Source organism: Sus scrofa, chromosome 5 (genome assembly GCF_054392235.1).
Source record: "Sus scrofa isolate SSC_HxYL_T2T_F1_AM1 chromosome 5, Sscrofa_HxYL_maternal_Yorkshire_Landrace_v2.0, whole genome shotgun sequence".
Classification (NCBI taxonomy): Eukaryota; Metazoa; Chordata; class Mammalia; order Artiodactyla; family Suidae; genus Sus; species Sus scrofa.
In genome coordinates this window covers 25,855,132-25,872,397 of record NC_139387.1, presented here as the reverse complement: position 1 = coordinate 25,872,397, position 17,266 = coordinate 25,855,132, and the positions used below count along the sequence as shown (strand labels likewise).

At 45.9% G+C, this 17,266-nt stretch overlaps 1 protein-coding gene across 40 annotated transcripts in view; it reads left to right on the top strand.

The window, feature by feature from the left end:
* The window catches only part of BAZ2A (bromodomain adjacent to zinc finger domain 2A), a 49,169-nt gene that overhangs the window by 9,649 nt on the left and 22,254 nt on the right, over positions 1–17,266 (top strand). For 14 of the 40 annotated variants that reach the window (XM_021092877.2, XM_001927752.8, XM_021092881.2 and 11 more), the window contains 9 exons: positions 9,929–10,066; positions 11,647–12,240; positions 13,108–13,293; positions 13,764–13,982; positions 14,446–14,931; positions 15,062–15,122; positions 16,155–16,263; positions 16,426–16,527; positions 16,697–16,907. In XM_021092877.2, the coding sequence (XP_020948536.1) occupies positions 9,929–10,066; positions 11,647–12,240; positions 13,108–13,293; positions 13,764–13,982; positions 14,446–14,931; positions 15,062–15,122; positions 16,155–16,263; positions 16,426–16,527; positions 16,697–16,907 (2,106 nt within the window). Of the gene's footprint in view, positions 1–1,659; positions 1,722–9,928; positions 10,067–11,646; positions 12,241–12,332; positions 12,465–13,107; positions 13,294–13,763; positions 13,983–14,445; positions 14,932–15,061; positions 15,123–15,626; positions 15,765–16,132; positions 16,264–16,425; positions 16,528–16,696; positions 16,908–17,266 lie in introns of those variants that run through there. The other 26 variants (XM_021092883.2, XM_084955952.1, XM_021092884.2 and 23 more) reach the window with 7 other exon arrangements.

The window sequence follows — 17,266 nt, the reverse complement described above, 5'->3', positions numbered from 1 at the left end:
ATGAGGGTTCTTATTATTTATTTTTTATTAAAATATGGCTGATTTACAATGTTGTGTCAATTTCTGCTGTATAGCAAAGCGACCCGGGAGTTCCCATTGTGGCTCAGCAGTAACGAACCCCACTAAGTATCCAAGAGGACACAGGATGGATCCCTGGCCTCACTCATTGGATTAAAGATTCAGCATTGCTGTGATTTGTGGTGTAGGTTGTAGGCGAGGCTCTGATTTGGCATTGCTATGGCTGTGGTGTAGGCTGGCAGCTGTAGCTCTGATTTCACCCTAGCCTGGGAACTTCCCTATGCCTCGGGTGCGGCCCCAAAAAACGAAAAAAGTAATGATAACAAAGTGACCCAGTCATATATATATATACCTATATAGATATACCCATTCATTTTCTTATATTATCTTCCATCATGGGCTATCCCAAGAGATTGGTTATAGTTCTCTGTACTATACAGTAGGACCTCCCTCATTGCTTATCCATTCTAAATGTAATAGTTTTGCATCTGCTAATGCCAAACTCCCCATCCATCCCACTCCCTGCCCTCTCTCCCTGGCAACCACAAGTCTGTTCTCCATGTCAGTAAATCTGTTTCTGTTTTGTAGATAGGTTCATTTGTGCCATATTTTATTTTTTTACTTTTTGTCTTTTTAGGGCCACATCCATGGCATCTGAAAGTTCCCAGGCTATGCGTTGAATTGGAGCTGCAGCTGCCACCCTACACAATAGCTATAGCAACACCAGATCCGAGCTGCCTCTGTGATCTATGCTGCAGCTCATGGCAATGCCAGATCCTTAACCCACTGAGCAGGGCCAGGGATCAAACCTGTGTCCTCATGGATATTAGTTGGGTTCGTTACCACTGAGCAACAACAGGAATTCCCTGTGCCATATTTTAGATTCCACATATAATTGATATCATATGGTATTTGTCTTTCTCTTTCTGACTTAACTTCACTCAAAAAGAATATCTAGGAGTTCCCATTGTGTCACAGTGGAAACACATCCAACTAGGAACCATGAGGTTTTGGGTTCAATCCCTGGCCTCGCTCAGTGGATTAAGGATCCAGTGTTGCCATGAACTGTGGCGTAGGCTGGCAGCTGTAGCTCTGATTTTACCCTTAGCCTGGAAATCTCCATATGCTGTGGGTGCAGCCCTAAAAAGCAAAAAAAAGAGAGACTCTCTAGTTGCATCCATGTTGCTGCAAAAGGCATTATTTTGTCCTTTTTTATGGCTGAGTAGTATTCTCTTGTATACATGTACCATATCTTAATTTATTCATCTGTTGATGGTCATTTAGGTTGTTTCCATATCTTGGCTATTGTGTATAGTGCAATGAACATAGGAGCGCAACATGAGAGTTCTTTTTCTTTTCTTTTCTTTTCTTTTTTTTTTTTGTCTTTTCTAGGGCTGCACCTATGGCATGTGGAGGTTCCCCAGGCTAGAGGTCGAATCGGAGCTGTAGCTGCAGGCCTACACCAGAGCCACAGCAATGCCAGATCCGAGCTGCATCTGCGACCTACACCACAGCTCATGACAATGCCAGATCTTTAACCCACTGAGTGAGGCCAGGGATCGAACCTGCAACCTCATGGTTCCTAGTTGGATTCCTTAACCACTGAGTAACGATGGGAACTCCTCTGCAATTTTAGATGTATTTCCAGTCCTCTGACAGTGAAATGACCAGAGCTGTGGCAGAAAACCTAGCTGAGATTGTTGGTATGTAGTTCCTTTATTTAATCACCAAATATTTTAAAACCTGCTATGTAACTGTAGTGTTTAGTTAAATCATAACTCCCTGTTTCTAAGCCTTATTTTCTGCATGGGACAGTTGTTTAAAATACATCAAGATTTGAAGCCTTTCTTCCCTGTAGATACAATTTATCTCTGAAGAATGAACAGGGAGGAGTTCCCATGGTGGCTCAGCAGAAAATCTGACTGGCATCCTTGAGGACACACATTCAATCTCTGGCCTAACTCAGTGGGTTAAGGATCTGGTGTTGCTGTGAGCTTTGGTGTAGGTCAGCTGTGGTGTAGGTCGCAGATGCGGCTCGGATCCTATCCTGCGTTGCTGTGACTGTTCCGTAGGCCAGTGGCTACAGCTCCGCTTCGACCCCTAGCCTGGGAACTTCCATATGCCATGGGTGTGGCTCTAAAAAAAGAAAAAGAAACAAAAAGAAAAAAAAAAAAGAAAACAGGGAAAACTATTCAATAGTATGTAATAGCTTACATGGGGAAACATGGATATGTATATCCATTTTATATATATATAAGTATATTTATATATACATATATGTAACTGATTCACTTTGCTATACACCTGAAACTAAAACAACATTGTAAGTCAACTCCAGTGAAATTAAAGAATGAGAATGGTAGGAGCAAAACCCACAACTGTTATTGGATGAGTAAGCTAGATGAGCACTGACAGAAAAGATAGATTTATTCATTTATTCAATCTATGGTTTCAACAGATGTTTCCTTTCTTTTTTCTTTTTTTGTCTTTTTGTCTTTTCTAGGGCTGCACCCGTGGCATATGGAGGTTCCCAGGCTAGGGGTCTAATCAGAGCTGTAGCCACCAGCCTATACCACAACCACAGCAACGCCAGATCCAAGCTGAGTCTGCAACCTACACCACAGCTCAGGGCAACGCCGGGTCATTAACCCACTGAGCGAGGCTAGGGATTGAACCCGCAACCTCATGGTTCCTATTCGGATTCGTTTCTGCTGCGCCATGAAGGGAACTCCTCCTTTCATTTTTTTAATGTACTTTGCATTCACTTAAGTGCTGGAGATACTGTGATAGGATGTATTATCTGATTGATGCTGTAGGACGTGCATAGTATAGAAGAAATAAGGATGGAGAGCAGTCATTTTTGTGTTCTTCTTTGCAGCCTGGACATGGCAGTTGTATTTGAGAGCCTCCCTTAGTAAAATCTTCCTTCTTTCATCATCTTCCTTTTGCCTTACTGTCCTAACTAGGAAAGGAGAGTTAAGGAAAAGACGTTTTGAGAGAATGAGCCTCAGTCAGTATGGCTGTAGTTTGAGTCAGGGTTCCAGGGGAAGATTATTGCTAGAGCTGTCTGAATGGGCTCTTTTTTCTTTTTACTTTTTGGCTACACTTGTGGCGCATGGAAGTTCCTGGGCCACGGATTGAACTGTACCACGCAGTGGCAATGCTGGGTCCTTAACCTGCTGTACCACAAGAGAACTGAATGCACTATTTCCCCCCCTCCCGCCCCCATTTTTGGCCTCCCTGTGGTATATTGAGTTCCTGGGGCAGGGGTCAGGTCCAAGCAGCAGTTGTGACCTAGCTGCAGCAATGCCGGATCCTTTAACACACTGTGCTGGGACAGGGATCAGACCTGTGTCCTGGTGCCTCAGAGATGCTGCTGAGCCCATTGTGCCACAGCAGGAACTCCTGAATGGGCTATCTTGATTAGGGGAAAAGGCATGTTGATTTTGTGACTTGGCACTTGGAATTCTGTATTAATGGAGAAAGACAGTTTAACCAGGGAAGAAGGCATTTTTTGTTTGCAGCATCAGGAACTGGAAGTAGTGAAAACTTTTGGATTTTCCTCAGGTTATGGGGTAGAAACAGGAAATGAGGCAGCTTTTGTATTAGAGCAGGGTTTTGCAACTTGGGCACTGTTGAAATCTTGGGCCAGATAATCCTTTGTTGTGGGTCATCATGTGTATTAGGATCATTTCTAGCTTCTCTTTCCTAAAGGCCAGTAGCATAAACCTTTCTATATTAACTATGTGTCCCCTGGGGGCAAAATCGCCCTGATTGGGTACCACTGAATTAGAATATGGTGGGTGAATCCAGAGATGTGTAGAGTTCAGAAATATCCTTCATAACATTCACAAAAACATAGCAGTATGATTTATTGACTATACAGCAGTATGATTTATTGACTTACATTCACGACTTTTTATTTTTATTTTTTTGCCATGCCCATGGCATGTGGAAATTTCCTGGGCCAGGGATGGAACCCAAGCCATAGCTGTGACAATGCTAGGTCTTTTACCACGAGGCCACCAGGGAACTCCTACACTCACTGTTCAGTAAAGATAAACATTTGAAATGTTTCCCTACCCCCAAAATTAGAAACTACTCTGTTTGTGGAATTTTAGTATACTGTATGGGAAGTATGAATCAAGAAGCTGCAGGGATTGCTGAAGTGTCCAGCTGGATGGTGTTAAGGCGTCCTGTCTTTCTGGGGTTAGCCTCAGAGGTCTGAGTGTTAGGATTGGTCAGGGCACCTGCAACAGTGTTGAAATCTTTAATATTTATTTCAACACTTTGTGTATGGTCAGCATTTTCCTGTAAAAAACCATTTCACGGGTCCACAGAGTAATTCTTCAACTGTAACTGAGAGAAAAAGCAGCCTATTTGGCCATGTGGCAAGAGTTTTACTGCCTCAAGCTTAAGGGGCAATGTCCTTTAACTCTTATAAATGAAGCTTAGGTGCTCTTAAGAGATCCTTTTACATACTTCTGGGACTGGGCTGGGTGCTGGCTTGATTGTACTTCCTGGTCAGGAGAGCTGTCTTCTCTTCTGGGGGTTGGACAGTGATTTCTTTTTTCATTTGGCTAAAATCCTATTCGTTCAAAGGGAGACACTTCTTTGCTTTACTGTTCTCCTTAATTAGCTCTAGATGGGAGGACGTAATTTACCTTTTGGCTTTATTGTGCAAAGCATCTTAGGTAGGAAGGTTAAAATAAAATGACTCTGGTTTTATTGCTGAGAGGAGCTGCCCACATTTTCTTTGCATTCCTATCCTGTGATTCCATATTTAAGTGAAAATCTGAAATCAAGAGTCTAGTTGCATATTAGGAAGTCTGGCTGGGGGGATCATTTCTGGCTCTAGTATCTCTCATATATTTTGACCTTTTGGACCTGTCTGATCATCTTTTTTTTTTGTCTTTTGTCTTTTTGTCTTTTGTTGTTGTTGTTGTTGTTGTTGTCGTTGCTATTTCTTGGGCCGCTCCTGCGGCATATGGAGGTTCCCAGGCTAGGGGTTGAATCGGAGCTGTAGCCACCGGCCTACGCCAGAGCCACAGCAACGCAGGATCCGAGCCGCGTCTGCAACCTACACCACAGCTCACGGCAACGCCGGATCCTCAACCCATTGAGCAAGGGCAGGGACCGAACCCGCAACCTCATGGTTCCTAGTCGGATTCGTTAACCACTGCGCCACGACGGGAACTCCCTGATCATCTTTTTAAAAACTAAAACAGGGAGTTCATGTCGTGGCACAGAGGAAATGAATCCGACTAGGATCCATGAGGATGCGGGTTCAATCTCTGGCCTTGCTCAGTGGGTTAAGGATCCGGCATTGCCGTGAGCTGTGGTGTAGGTTGCAGACGAGGCTCTGATCCTGCATTGCTGTGGCTATGGTGTAGACCGGCAGCTGTAGCTCTAATTTGACCCCTAGCCTGGGAACCTCCATATGCTGCAGGTGTGGCCCTGAAAAGACAAAAGACCAAAAAAAAAAACCCAAAGAAAACCTAAAACAAAAACATTCTTTACTCTTTTTGTCAAATAATAATAGCTAAAGTTTATTGAGTACTTTGCTGGGTTACAGATTCTCTGCTAGGTCCTTCATAGATTTTCTCATTTAATCCTCACAAGCTCTGCAGGTGTGGTCTAAGATTTATACTAATGGTGAAACTGAGGCTCAGTAATGTTAAGTAAACTTTTTCAGGGTCATAGAGCTACTTGTCTTAGAGCTGGGATTTGAACCCAGAGCCCACTGTTGTTGCCCTGAGCCCATTGCACAGCACAGAGTATTTTATGTTTCTGGGAAGCTTCCCTAGCCCAGTACCTGTGGCATGTGGAAGTTGCGGGGCCAGGGAACCCACACTACAGCAGCAACCTGAGCTGCTGTAGTGATAATGCTAGATCCTTAACTCGCTGTGCCATAGGCAAACTCTCTCTAGGAAGCTTTTTTTTTTTTGGTCTTTTTAGGGCCTCACCTATGGCATATGGAAGTTCCCAGGCTAGGGATGGAATCTGAGCTGCAGCTGCTAGCCTACACCACAGCCAAAGCAATGCAGGATCCAAGTTGCATCTGCAACCTACACCACAGCTCATAGCAGTGCTGGATCCTTAACCCACTGAGTGAGGCCAGGGATGGAACCCACATCCTCATGGATACTAGTCAGGTTCCTTACCACTGAGCCACAATGGGAACTCCCATAAGCTTCTTATAAATGAAGCGATGTGGTCCTAAGGACCCCTCAGTAGAGGCTACTGGGGAACAGACCTCAGGCATTAGATAGCTTTCCATTCCTTTTACTTAACTGGTTTCTATAAGCCATCCATTTATACTTATTAGTATTTAATTTATGAGACCCGAAATGCTGTACTGTCTCAGAGAAGCAGAGAGGAGAAGGTCACTAGTTTCCTCATGGAGTCAAATAGGAAATGGAAAAATGAACTATGGTCTATCATTGCGTGGGAGAATATAGTCTGGTGCACATAGGGGAGAATGTGTGTATGTGTCTCACACAAACCAGCAGAGGTGTGGCTATGCATAAAACTGGGGGAGGAGGGGGGCATCATATGAGATTGGCTCTCCAGGCATAGAATTTCTAGGGTTTCTGAAATCAATGTACTCTTTGTTCTGATGTTAGGCTTTGGAAGGAATCTGACTTAGAAGATAAGGAATGAACTTTCCTCCTTGATGTCCTTCATTTCGGAGGGATCACTAACCTCATCTCATTTACTAATACTTATTTTTCAGACCCCTTATTGTTGGAGGAGTGGCCTTTATAAGGAAATCCTTGGGGGCCCTGAGGTCTTTCTCTGTAGAGACTTAGTTTCTTCACTGATGCATAGCAGTTTGGGTCCACTGCTTATTTTAGAGTGAATATGGGAAATTCTAAATGGGAAATAAGTTAATTCTAAAAACTTCCCCTTGGAGTTGCCGTCGTGGCGCAGTGGTTAACGAATCCGACTAGGAACCATGAGGTTGTGGGTTCGATCCCTGGCCTCGCTCAGTGGGTTAAGGATCCGGCGTTGCCGTGAGCTGTGGTGTAGGTTGCAGACGTGGCTCGGATCCCGCGTTGCTGTGGCTCTGATGTAGGCCAGTGGCTACAGCTCCCGTTAGACCCCTAGCCTGGGAACCTCCATATGCCGTGGAAGCGGCCCTAGAAAAGGCAAAAAGACCAATAAATAAATAAATAAAAATAAAAAATAAAAACTTCCCTCTTAAATCAACAAAATACAGATTGCTTTTATTTTTTAAATTCTGTTTAAAATTGGTCCAGGTAGAGACAGTTGTATTTAGCCTGGAAAGTCCTATAGCTGTCATGTCATATACTATAGAGGGCTTATATTTCATGCTTAGAATTGTGTTAGATTCACCCAGTGGTGGCTAATTTGCTTTATCTAGCATATTCAGGAACATGATTCTTGTAGACCTTGGGCAGTGGTCATATGTGTTCTTAACCAGTTTATCCTTTTAAAAGCTTTACTTGTAGGTTTTTGTTGTTGTTGTTGTTGTTGTTTGTCTTTTTGCTATTTCTTTGGGCCGCTTCTGCGGCATATGGAGGTTCCCAGGCTAGGGGTCTAATTGGAACTGTAGCCACCAGCCTACGCCAGAGCCACAGCAACTCGGGATCCGAGCCGCATCTGCAACCTACACCACAGCTCACGGCAACGCCGGATCCTCAACCCACTGAGCAAGGGCAGGGACCGAACCCGCCACCTCATGGTTCCTAGTCGAATTCGTTAACCACTGCGCCACGACGGGAACTCCTGTTGTTGTTTTTTAAGAGGTTATTTAAAATATCACTTAGGTCTGCTTATTCCTTCATCTTTGGAGCTTGATAAAGAAATCTTTCTACCTGAATTCTGCCCTTTTTCAAAAAGTAGTAATCTAAGGAATTACCTTTTCTGTATTAAGACAGATCATGTCTCTCATATCAAATTAGTATGCCCTAGTACACATAAGATTTGATTGATGTGTCAGACTTTGTCCATAATTCTGGCTTCTGCTTCCTACCTTCCTTCTTCTCTTTTCTCTATCAAAGTTGAATTTATTCTGATCAAAGGCTTCACTTCTCATCATTCCTTTTACTATATCACCTCATATTCAGAAGAATGTGAAGAGCTTTTTAATCATACTACTCCTCAGTGAGCCATTGTACTTTACATATATAGGTACCTAGCTAGTCTTTTAGTGACCTTTTACTTTTTTTTTTCTGGCTGTGCCCTCAGTATGCAGAAGTTCCTGGGCAAGGGATTGAACCTGAGCCAGGCTGCTGCAGTGACAAATCTGGATACTTAATCGGCTGTACCACAAGGGAACTCTTCTCTCTCTCTCTCTTTTTTTTAAAGTAACTCTTTACATTTAAGCCACAAAACTAAAACATGGAGAGGTAATCATAGAAGACATACCAGAGTACTCTCCCTTGGGACACCCTGTTATTTAATCAGTTTTCCAGCTCTGACACTTCTGAGCTCTGTTCTTAGAGAGGATGGTATTTCCCTTGAAAAAGGAGTAGAAGTGTTACTGGATGTTGAATTCTGCCATTATTGTCACCTTTCCTGATACGCATTCTTCTTTTCAAATCCCTTTACTGAGGTAACTATACTACTTTTCTTTTGCGGGGGGCTCAATTGTGGCATAGGAAGTTCCCAGGCTAGGGGTCGATTTGGAGCTACAGCTACTGGCATACGCCTTAGCAACTTGGGATCTGAGCCATGTTTTCGACCTACACCAATGCTCTCAGCAGTGCTGGATCCTTAACCCACTGAGTGAGGCCAGGGATCAAACCCGTGGTCCTTAATGGATACTAGTAGGCTTTGTTATCACTGAACCATGATAGGAACTCCCACTATTATATTTTCTTCAGACGTCTAGGACTGTGGATAGGATAATGTGGAAATTGCTTAACTGAGGTATAATAATAAAACAAAGCAGGATATATATACATATGTTTAATATGTTTTTGTTTTTACTTTTGGCTGCACCCGCGGCATGTGGAAGTTTCTAGGCCAGGGATTGAATCCTAGCTGCAGCTGTGAGAGCTGTGGCAACGCCAGATCCTTAACCCACTGTGTTGGGCTGGGGATTAAACCTGTGCTGCTGCAGAGACAATGCCAGATTGTGGCATAACCCCCTATGCCATAGCAGGAACTCCTTTAGTATGCTTTTTCTGCCAATGCCTCCATGCCTTGCTGTCAAAAAAAAAAATGGCTTTGAGAACCATTGGGAGAGTAGGACTCTGGCCTTACCTTGGGGGGGGGGAACAAAAAGGTGGGGAACGTTCAGTTTTGCAGTAGAGGGCTAATATCTAACGCAGAGTTAGGTTAACTTGGGCTGGGGCTTAAGGGGGTGGGGCTTACACAGGGGGAAGACTCCTCCAGGCATGTATCTTGGTGTATCTTGGTTTTTCTTCCTAACGCTCTTTATCTCTACAAGGCTGACTTTTTTTTTTTTTTTTTTTTTTTGTCTTTTTGCCTTTTCTAGGGCCACTCCCGCGGCATATGGAGGTTCCCAGGCTAGGGGTCTAACGGGAGCTGTAGCCACCGGCCTATGCCAGAGCCATAGCAACTTGGGATCCAAGCCGCATCTGCGACCTACACCACAGGTCTTGGCAACGCTGGATCCTTAACCCACTGAGCAAGGCCAGGGATCGAACCCACAACCTCATGGTTCCTAGTTGGATTCGTTAACCACTGCGCCACGACGGGAACTCCATCTCCAAGGCTGACTTTTAAAAAGACTATTTCTGTAGGGGCATTGCGCACGTTAGGGGTATATATCCTCCTCTCTTTTCAATCCCTCCTTCTCCTGTACTTAGTAGGAGAAGGGGGTTGGGGAGGGCACATTGCCTGTAGAAGATTCCAGGTGACATAACCTTGTTTAACCGCCAGTATTTTTTTTCCCCCTCTCTCTCCCCTCCTACAGAAATGGAGGCAAACGACCATTTTAACTTTACTGGCCTTCCCCCTGCACCTGCTGCCTCAGGACTGAAACCCTCTCCCTCCTCAGGGGAGGGCCTCTACACTAACGGGTCTCCCATGAACTTCCCCCAGCAAGGGAAAAGTGAGTGTGAGGGCCATGTGGCCTGGGGAGGGAGCGGGATCATTCCTTTAGAGCAGGTTGATGGGATAAGATTTGACTCTCCTCTAGGCCAGCTACCTCACAACAACTCCCTTTTATGCCAGGCAGGAAGGGAGAAAGTGAATCCTCAGAATTCCAGCAGCTGGAGAGAAGTCAAGCTTAAAAGAACAAGTTCTTAGGGGGTTATGGAAGAAGCACTTTTAGTTTTAAGATTGGAAGGATTAGGAAAACATACTGGCTCTTTCATCTTAGCTTGCTCTTCTCTTGGCCCTGTTCCCTGGCTATTGCCAGAGAGTGGTGAGGTGGCTACTGCTTCTGATAACCAGGTTGGACCCATGAGAAGAGAGATAAAGGGCCATCCCTCTGAGAAGTTGTTTTTAGAGGTTGGAGAAGCTGCCCCCAAGGACTGGGGGTGGAGTTGTTGGGTGAAGGTTAGGATGTTTGTCTTTTAATTTGTGCAGCAGAGAAGAGGGCAGATGCTTGATGTGCCTGTGCCACCTCCTGTCCTTGAGGATAGAAGATAGGGACAGGGAGTTTTAATGCTTACCTAGTTCCCCAGAGAGAAACATCTGTAATTCTAGACAGAAGTGTTGCTGCCGCATTCAGGTTTTTGCTCTGTACCATGGTTCTGCAAGTACCTCTCTAATCTTGCCTTGGTTTCAGGTACTTCATGCTTAGAAGCAGAAGGAAGCCCAAATGCTTCCCTCCTTCCTTGATGCAGACAAGTACTATCACAGGCTTATATGTAACCACCTCTCCCTCCTGTGTTCCACAAAGGGGTTGCAGATAGATAGAAGCTCCTTTATTTTACGGGAGGACCCCGCCTCTCCCAACCTCTCCTAGAGCTTCCTTAGTATTTTGGTTCCTTTTATTTGATTTATCTCCCGCCCAGAGACTGCCATTGGTATTGAGAACTGAAGTCTGCAGTACTGGTCATGCAGAGGTTTCTCCGCCTTGTATATTACCCTTCAGTGACTATGGGGAGGGCCAAGCCTAGCCTTCTGAGCTGAGATCTTGCTGCTGTAGTGACTGCAAATTCTATTCTTAGCCCAGCACAAAGTGCTGGATCTGCATGTGCCAATGAGGTGGAGGCTGTCCCTTCTGGTGCCACTGTGGGGCCAAACAGTCACTAGGAAAGGCAGGGAGTGGGGCTGGAGAATTCAGTTTTGCCACTCCAAGGAAAGAGTTTCTCTAGGGAATGAGGGTGGGGAAGAATACAAGTCACTGTGTAGAGAGTTTACAAACAGTTTGATTAAAAAAAATAAATAAAAAAGCCTTAAGCGTCAGCAGCAACCAGCTCTCTGCTGGTCGTGCCTATTGTAGGCTGGGAGAGTTCCCCAGCCCCCTGCTCAGCAGCCTCAGGAGCAGTTGCTAAGCTTATATCCAGGAGCATCTGGGTTTGGTATTCCCTGGAGACCGAAAAATCTATAAATATAGTAGAGGGGGAATCCCCCTCCCCTTCACCTTCCCTTTTTCTAGTCAGTGTTGTTCCTTTAGTAGAATTGGTAGTGTCAACTTGCACACATATCTGTAACTGACTCTTTTCCCTCCTTCTCTGCCAGGTTTGAATGGGGATGTGAATGTTAATGGCTTATCTACTGTATCTCACACTACTACTTCAGGGATTTTGAACTCTGCTCCCCACTCCTCCAGCACCTCACACCTCCATCACCCCAGCGTGGCCTACGACTGTCTCTGGAACTACTCACAGTACCCATCTGCCAATCCTGGCAGCAACCTCAAGGACCCACCCCTTCTCTCCCAGTTCTCGGGGGGACAATATCCACTCAACGGCATCCTTGGGGGCAGCCGGCAGCCTTCATCCCCAAGTCACAACACTAACCTTCGGGCTGGGAGTCAAGAGTTCTGGGCCAACGGTACCCAGAGTCCCATGGGGCTTAACTTCGATTCACAGGAACTATATGATTCCTTTCCTGACCAGAATTTTGAGGTGATGCCCAATGGACCCCCTAGTTTTTTCACCTCCCCACAGACTTCTCCTATGTTGGGATCCAGCATCCAGACCTTTGCACCCTCCCAGGAGGTAGGCAGTGTTATCCATCCTGATGAGGCTGCAGAAAAGGAGCTGACTTCAGTTGTGGCAGAGAATGGAACTGGCTTGGTAGGCAGCTTGGAGCTGGAAGAAGAGCAGCCAGGTATAACTGTGGGTCCCTGCGCTGGATTGGGAGAGGGAAAATGGGGCTATGGGGCAGTGGCTTTTTGAGGTGAGGAAAACTTGTCTTTCCAGCTCTCTGCAGTGGAGGCTGATTTGCATGTTGGTGATTAGCAGACTGGTGTTTTTGTGGCAGCAGCACCAGCTCAAGAGTGGGAGTGCAAATTATTTCAAGCTCATGCAGAGCTGCTGGCCTGGAGAGGGCAGGTGGGCGAGCCTGAAACAGCCCCAACAGACACCCTGCATCAAGAAGGCTTTCTTCTAAGATACAGGAAGGGGTTGGGGCAAAAGGAGGAGGCAAAGAGGCCAATTTGATTTGACTGTGGCAGGGCCAGACTGGCTGCTAAAGTGGACTGAGTCCTAAGTAGTGATTGGCACATGAAGGAGTGAAGGAAGAAACTAGAGCATATGATTGCTTGTCTACTCACAGTTTCCTTTTTGTTGTTGTTAGTGTTGATACATGTGACAGTCCCTTTCAACTTTTCCCTCAGAAGAGATAAATGTTTAGTTTACTATTGATTCCAAGTACAAGGGTGACCACCCTGCAGAATCGCAGGATATTTTCTCTGTTTACCACCTGTTCCCACTGGATAGGGGAAATAGCCGAAAACATCATGGGGTTCTTGTCTTACACCCCATTCTTTTTTCCCATCTTTACCTGCTGTATGATTTTACTCTACATATCTGCTCACTCAGATTTCTTGGTATAATCAGTAACCAACATAGGACTGGTACCCATAAATGTTCAAAGAATGACTATCCATTCCTCTAGCGAAGATTGCCTACTATAGCAAACTGAACCCTTTGAAGGCACTGATTTTGACTTTTGTCCTCTCCTGGGATTTCCTAGAACTAAAAATGTGTGGCTACAATGGCTCTGTCCCTTCTGTGGAATCGTTACACCAGGAAGTCTCAGTCTTGGTCCCTGATCCCACAGTGAGCTGTTTAGATGATCCTTCACATCTTCCTGATCAACTGGAAGACACTCCAATCCTCAGTGAAGTCTCTCTGGAGCCCTTCAACACTCTGGCACCAGGTAGGCTTGGAGGTTGGCTCCCTTCAACATATCCATGCAGAAGGTAGCCAGCTTCTACCAACTGGAAGAGATAGTAAGCCAGGGAAAGTATTTGGGAATGTGGGCCACTGAGGCCTCCAGATGATCCTGTGGCAGACCACAGTTTCATGCCACTGGCCTGACTGGGCCAACTGCACTTTGAGCTGAATTGGTTCGTTTCCCAACTTCTCTCCCAGTGTTCCTTTTGGCCAAAAGCCTTAGGTAGGACTTATTACCACACAGTTGGGCTATTTGATTTCTCACAAATTGGAAAAAAAAACATTTCCTAGTGAACGATTACCTTTTACCCCCATTGAAATATAAGAAAGGCCTATTTTATGATGGTCCTTTTCTTAATATTGCAGAGAACTTTCACACTGTGGTAACTAGAATTGGTTATATTCGGATTAATATTTTTGAAATCTTATTTTCTGATTTTTCCACGCCTGAAGAGCCAGTGAGTGGAGGACTCTATGGTATAGATGACACCGAGCTGATGAGTGCGGAGGACAAGCTCCCTCTTGAGGATAGCCCTGTGATCTCTGCTCTTGATTGCCCTTCCCTCAATAATGCCACTGCCTTCAGTCTCCTGGCAGATGACAGTCAAACTTCAGCCTCTATCTTTGCCAGCCCAACCTCTCCACCTGTCCTTGGAGAGTCTGTTCTGCAAGGTGAGTAAGGAGAAGTAAGACAAAGAAAGTCTTTGACCTGGGAAAAGGTGAAAGAACAGGCTTAGGGATAGGAAATCTATGAGAGCGAGCACCTTTCTGGGAGCTGAGAGAGTCATGGGATAGTATGTGGTGGGGCTAAAAAAGGCATTCTGACTTCTGCTGTGTGCCCGAAAGAACTGGTGAAACTTGAGGTTTACAGGAAAAAGGAGGCCAGAGGCCTTTACTGGCTCCAGGTAAAAGGTATTTCTTCACACAGTGACAGCAGCAGCAGTTTTGCCCTTTAACCTTCATCAATGGTGGAGGGGGGCGGAGGCAGGGAGCCAAGAGGCTACTTCTCTTTTTCCAGCCCTAGGGGAAAGCCCTTGAAATAACCTTGTTTAGCTTAGTCCAGGTTTGTCTGAGTAGATTCTCTTGTTTTATATCATTACTTTTCCTTTACCTCTCTTGTCTCTTTGGATTCTAGATAATAGTTTTGACTTGAATAATGGTAGTGATGCAGAACAGGAAGAAATGGAGACTCAGGCTTCAGACTTCCCACCACCTCTGACCCGATCAGCCCCTAACCAGTCATCCACTATTCAGCTACATCCAGCAGCCTCAACAGCAGTCTCTCCAACAGCCTCCCCAGCAGTCTCCCTGGCAGTTTCTTCAGCAGCCTCCCCAGAAATCTCTCCAGAAGTCTCCCCAGCAGTCTCTCCAGCAGCCTCCCAGGAAATCTCCCCAGCAGCCTTCCCAACCGTCTCCGCAACTTCCTCAGCAGCCCTCCCACCAGTCTCTTCAGAAGTCCACTTGACTGCCTCCCCAGTAACCTCCCCAAAAGCAACCCCTGCAACCTCCCCAGCAGCCTCCTTCCCAACAGCCTCCCCAGCAGATAACCACGTTAGCAGCTTCCCTGAAACGACTGCTGACCTGGAAGAGATCGCTGGAGGAGTCACTCCCTCTGGTAGTGGTGAGTGTCTAGATTCTTTTCTACCCCTGGCAGGTTCCAAGAAAAGTGTGGCATTTATCCCTTCCTCACTGGCCTGTGGTTGGCAGTATTTTGCTTGAACTCTTAACTTGTGTATCCCCTTTCTCCCAAGGTGATGTCCTGAGGAGACGTATTGCTACCCCAGAAGAAGTTCGTCTTCCTCTCCAACATGGGTAAATGCTCTAGTTTGCTATACGCATCAACCTTTGACACCTTTAATGAGTGACTCTAGGGAGAAGGGAAGGGAACTCCTCTCTGAGATGGGGAGGAATGGGCTGGACAAGAATGGGTTAAGGATAGTTATTTGCAGTGATAATGTTTCTAGGCATGGGATTTTTAGGCTTTCCTTCTTCTTTCTCAGGGTCTTCCTACCCTTACCCATTCTTTCCTCATCTTGTGGCCACTTGGTTTTTTTCCTCAAAGGTTATGGTTATTTTGCAAACCCAGCTGGTAGGTCTAGGGTTCAGATGTCTAAATGAGATAACTTGTCCTTTATGCCTAGAAAAGGAATAGCAGTAAATGGGGAATGGCTTAGTTCCCATGAATTATGGTTTTTTAAGTGCACTTTGGAGAAATAAGGGCAGAAAGAGTATATGACCAGAATGAACAAGCCAGCTGACACCAAGGGCTTTGTAGGAATAACTGCCTTCCTGATCTTCCCCACCCCCGCCCCTCTAGGCTACTTGTGGTCACCAAGTCTGAGTTCTGCTTTAAGTTTTGAGAGAGATAAGGCTTAGTCTTAGAATAATCTGTTGCTCAGAACACAGAGTACCTTACTAAACCCTGGCCTACGGAGTCATTTCATGGAGTCAGCAGTGAGTTTACTCTTCTGCTTGCCTCTCCACCCTCTGTCTTTTCTGCCTTTATTCTCTTAGGTCTTAATCCTCTTTCCTGGAAACTCAGTAATTTGCCCTGAATGGTTTAGGGAGGGGGTTTCTGGCTGCTCACATCACTGACCTTGTAAAGGATGGGGTGGAGGTCTTCCTGGGCTTGTGCAGTTTGGTGTGTTGCTTTCCCCCTGAGGGGCTTGTGGCTCCAACCTGCCTTCTGGCCAAGCTTGTATCTCAGGATGCCATTGCATCTACATGCAGTTCTAGTGAGACAGGTGCGGGAAGGCCAATCTGCTCAGCAGGCTTGACTCCTGGGTGGCTTCAGAGTGGGTAGGAGTGTGACCTGGCGGCAGGGCCCATGTGCTTCTCTGGCAGGTGGCGGAGAGAGGTGCGCATCAAGAAGGGCAGCCACCGATGGCAGGGGGAGACCTGGTATTATGGCCCCTGTGGGAAGAGGATGAAACAGTTCCCAGAAGTGATCAAGGTAACGTAGCTTCTGTGGACTTTTTTAGGGAAGTTCAGACTCTTTTTGGCAGTAGGCTGGCCCTGTCTGCTCTGGGCCATGTTCTACTTAACCATGCTGTTGCTGGCCAAAGGCATGGTAGGGCCATAACTTCATGGATGCTACTTTATCTCTTCCTCATAGTACTTGAGCCGCAATGTGGTACACAATGTCCGGCGTGAGCACTTCAGCTTCAGTCCCCGTATGCCTGTTGGCGATTTCTTTGAAGAGAGAGACACACCAGAGGTGCAGACCCAGGGGTTAAATATGCTTTTGTGCCTGAGAAAGGTTTGGTGGACAAGCTGCAGCTTCCTCTCATGGGGTTTGGAGGTTCCAGGGCATTGAACACTTCAGAGGGCCTGGTGACTTGCACTGACTCCCTCCCATTATAACAAAGTCTTCCTTATTACCTCAGGGCTTGCAGTGGGTACAGCTCTCAGCAGAGGAGATCCCATCCAGGATTCAGGCAATTACTGGGAAACGGGGCCGACCTCGAAACACTGAGAAGGCCAAGACCAAGGAAGTCCCCAAGGTGAAACGGGGCCGAGGTCGGCCACCCAAGGTCAAAATCACTGAGATGTTGAATAAGACAGAAAACCGCCTCCTGAAGAAACTGGAGGCCCAAGGTACAGTGGTGTTTCTTGACTTGGGATTCTGCTCTCTGAAGTATCCGAAATGTTGGTGAATTGATAATGCCTTGGTTTCCCAGGAGTGTAACTGATATTATTATCTGGGTAGAATTACCTTCTCCTTTCTGGAAAGCAGGATCAAGATCCTAGCACTTTTGGGGAACTTCTTTAACAACCAGTTTCTTGAGTTTCTCTTACTAGTGGAGCCTAGGGCAGTCCCCATGCAAGAGAAGGGGCTTTCGTATCCTTTTTTTGTCTTTTTGCCTTTTCTAGGGCCACTCCTGTGGCACATGGAGGTTCTCAGACTAGGGGTCTAACTGGAGCTGTAGCCACCAGCCTATGCCATGGCCACAGCA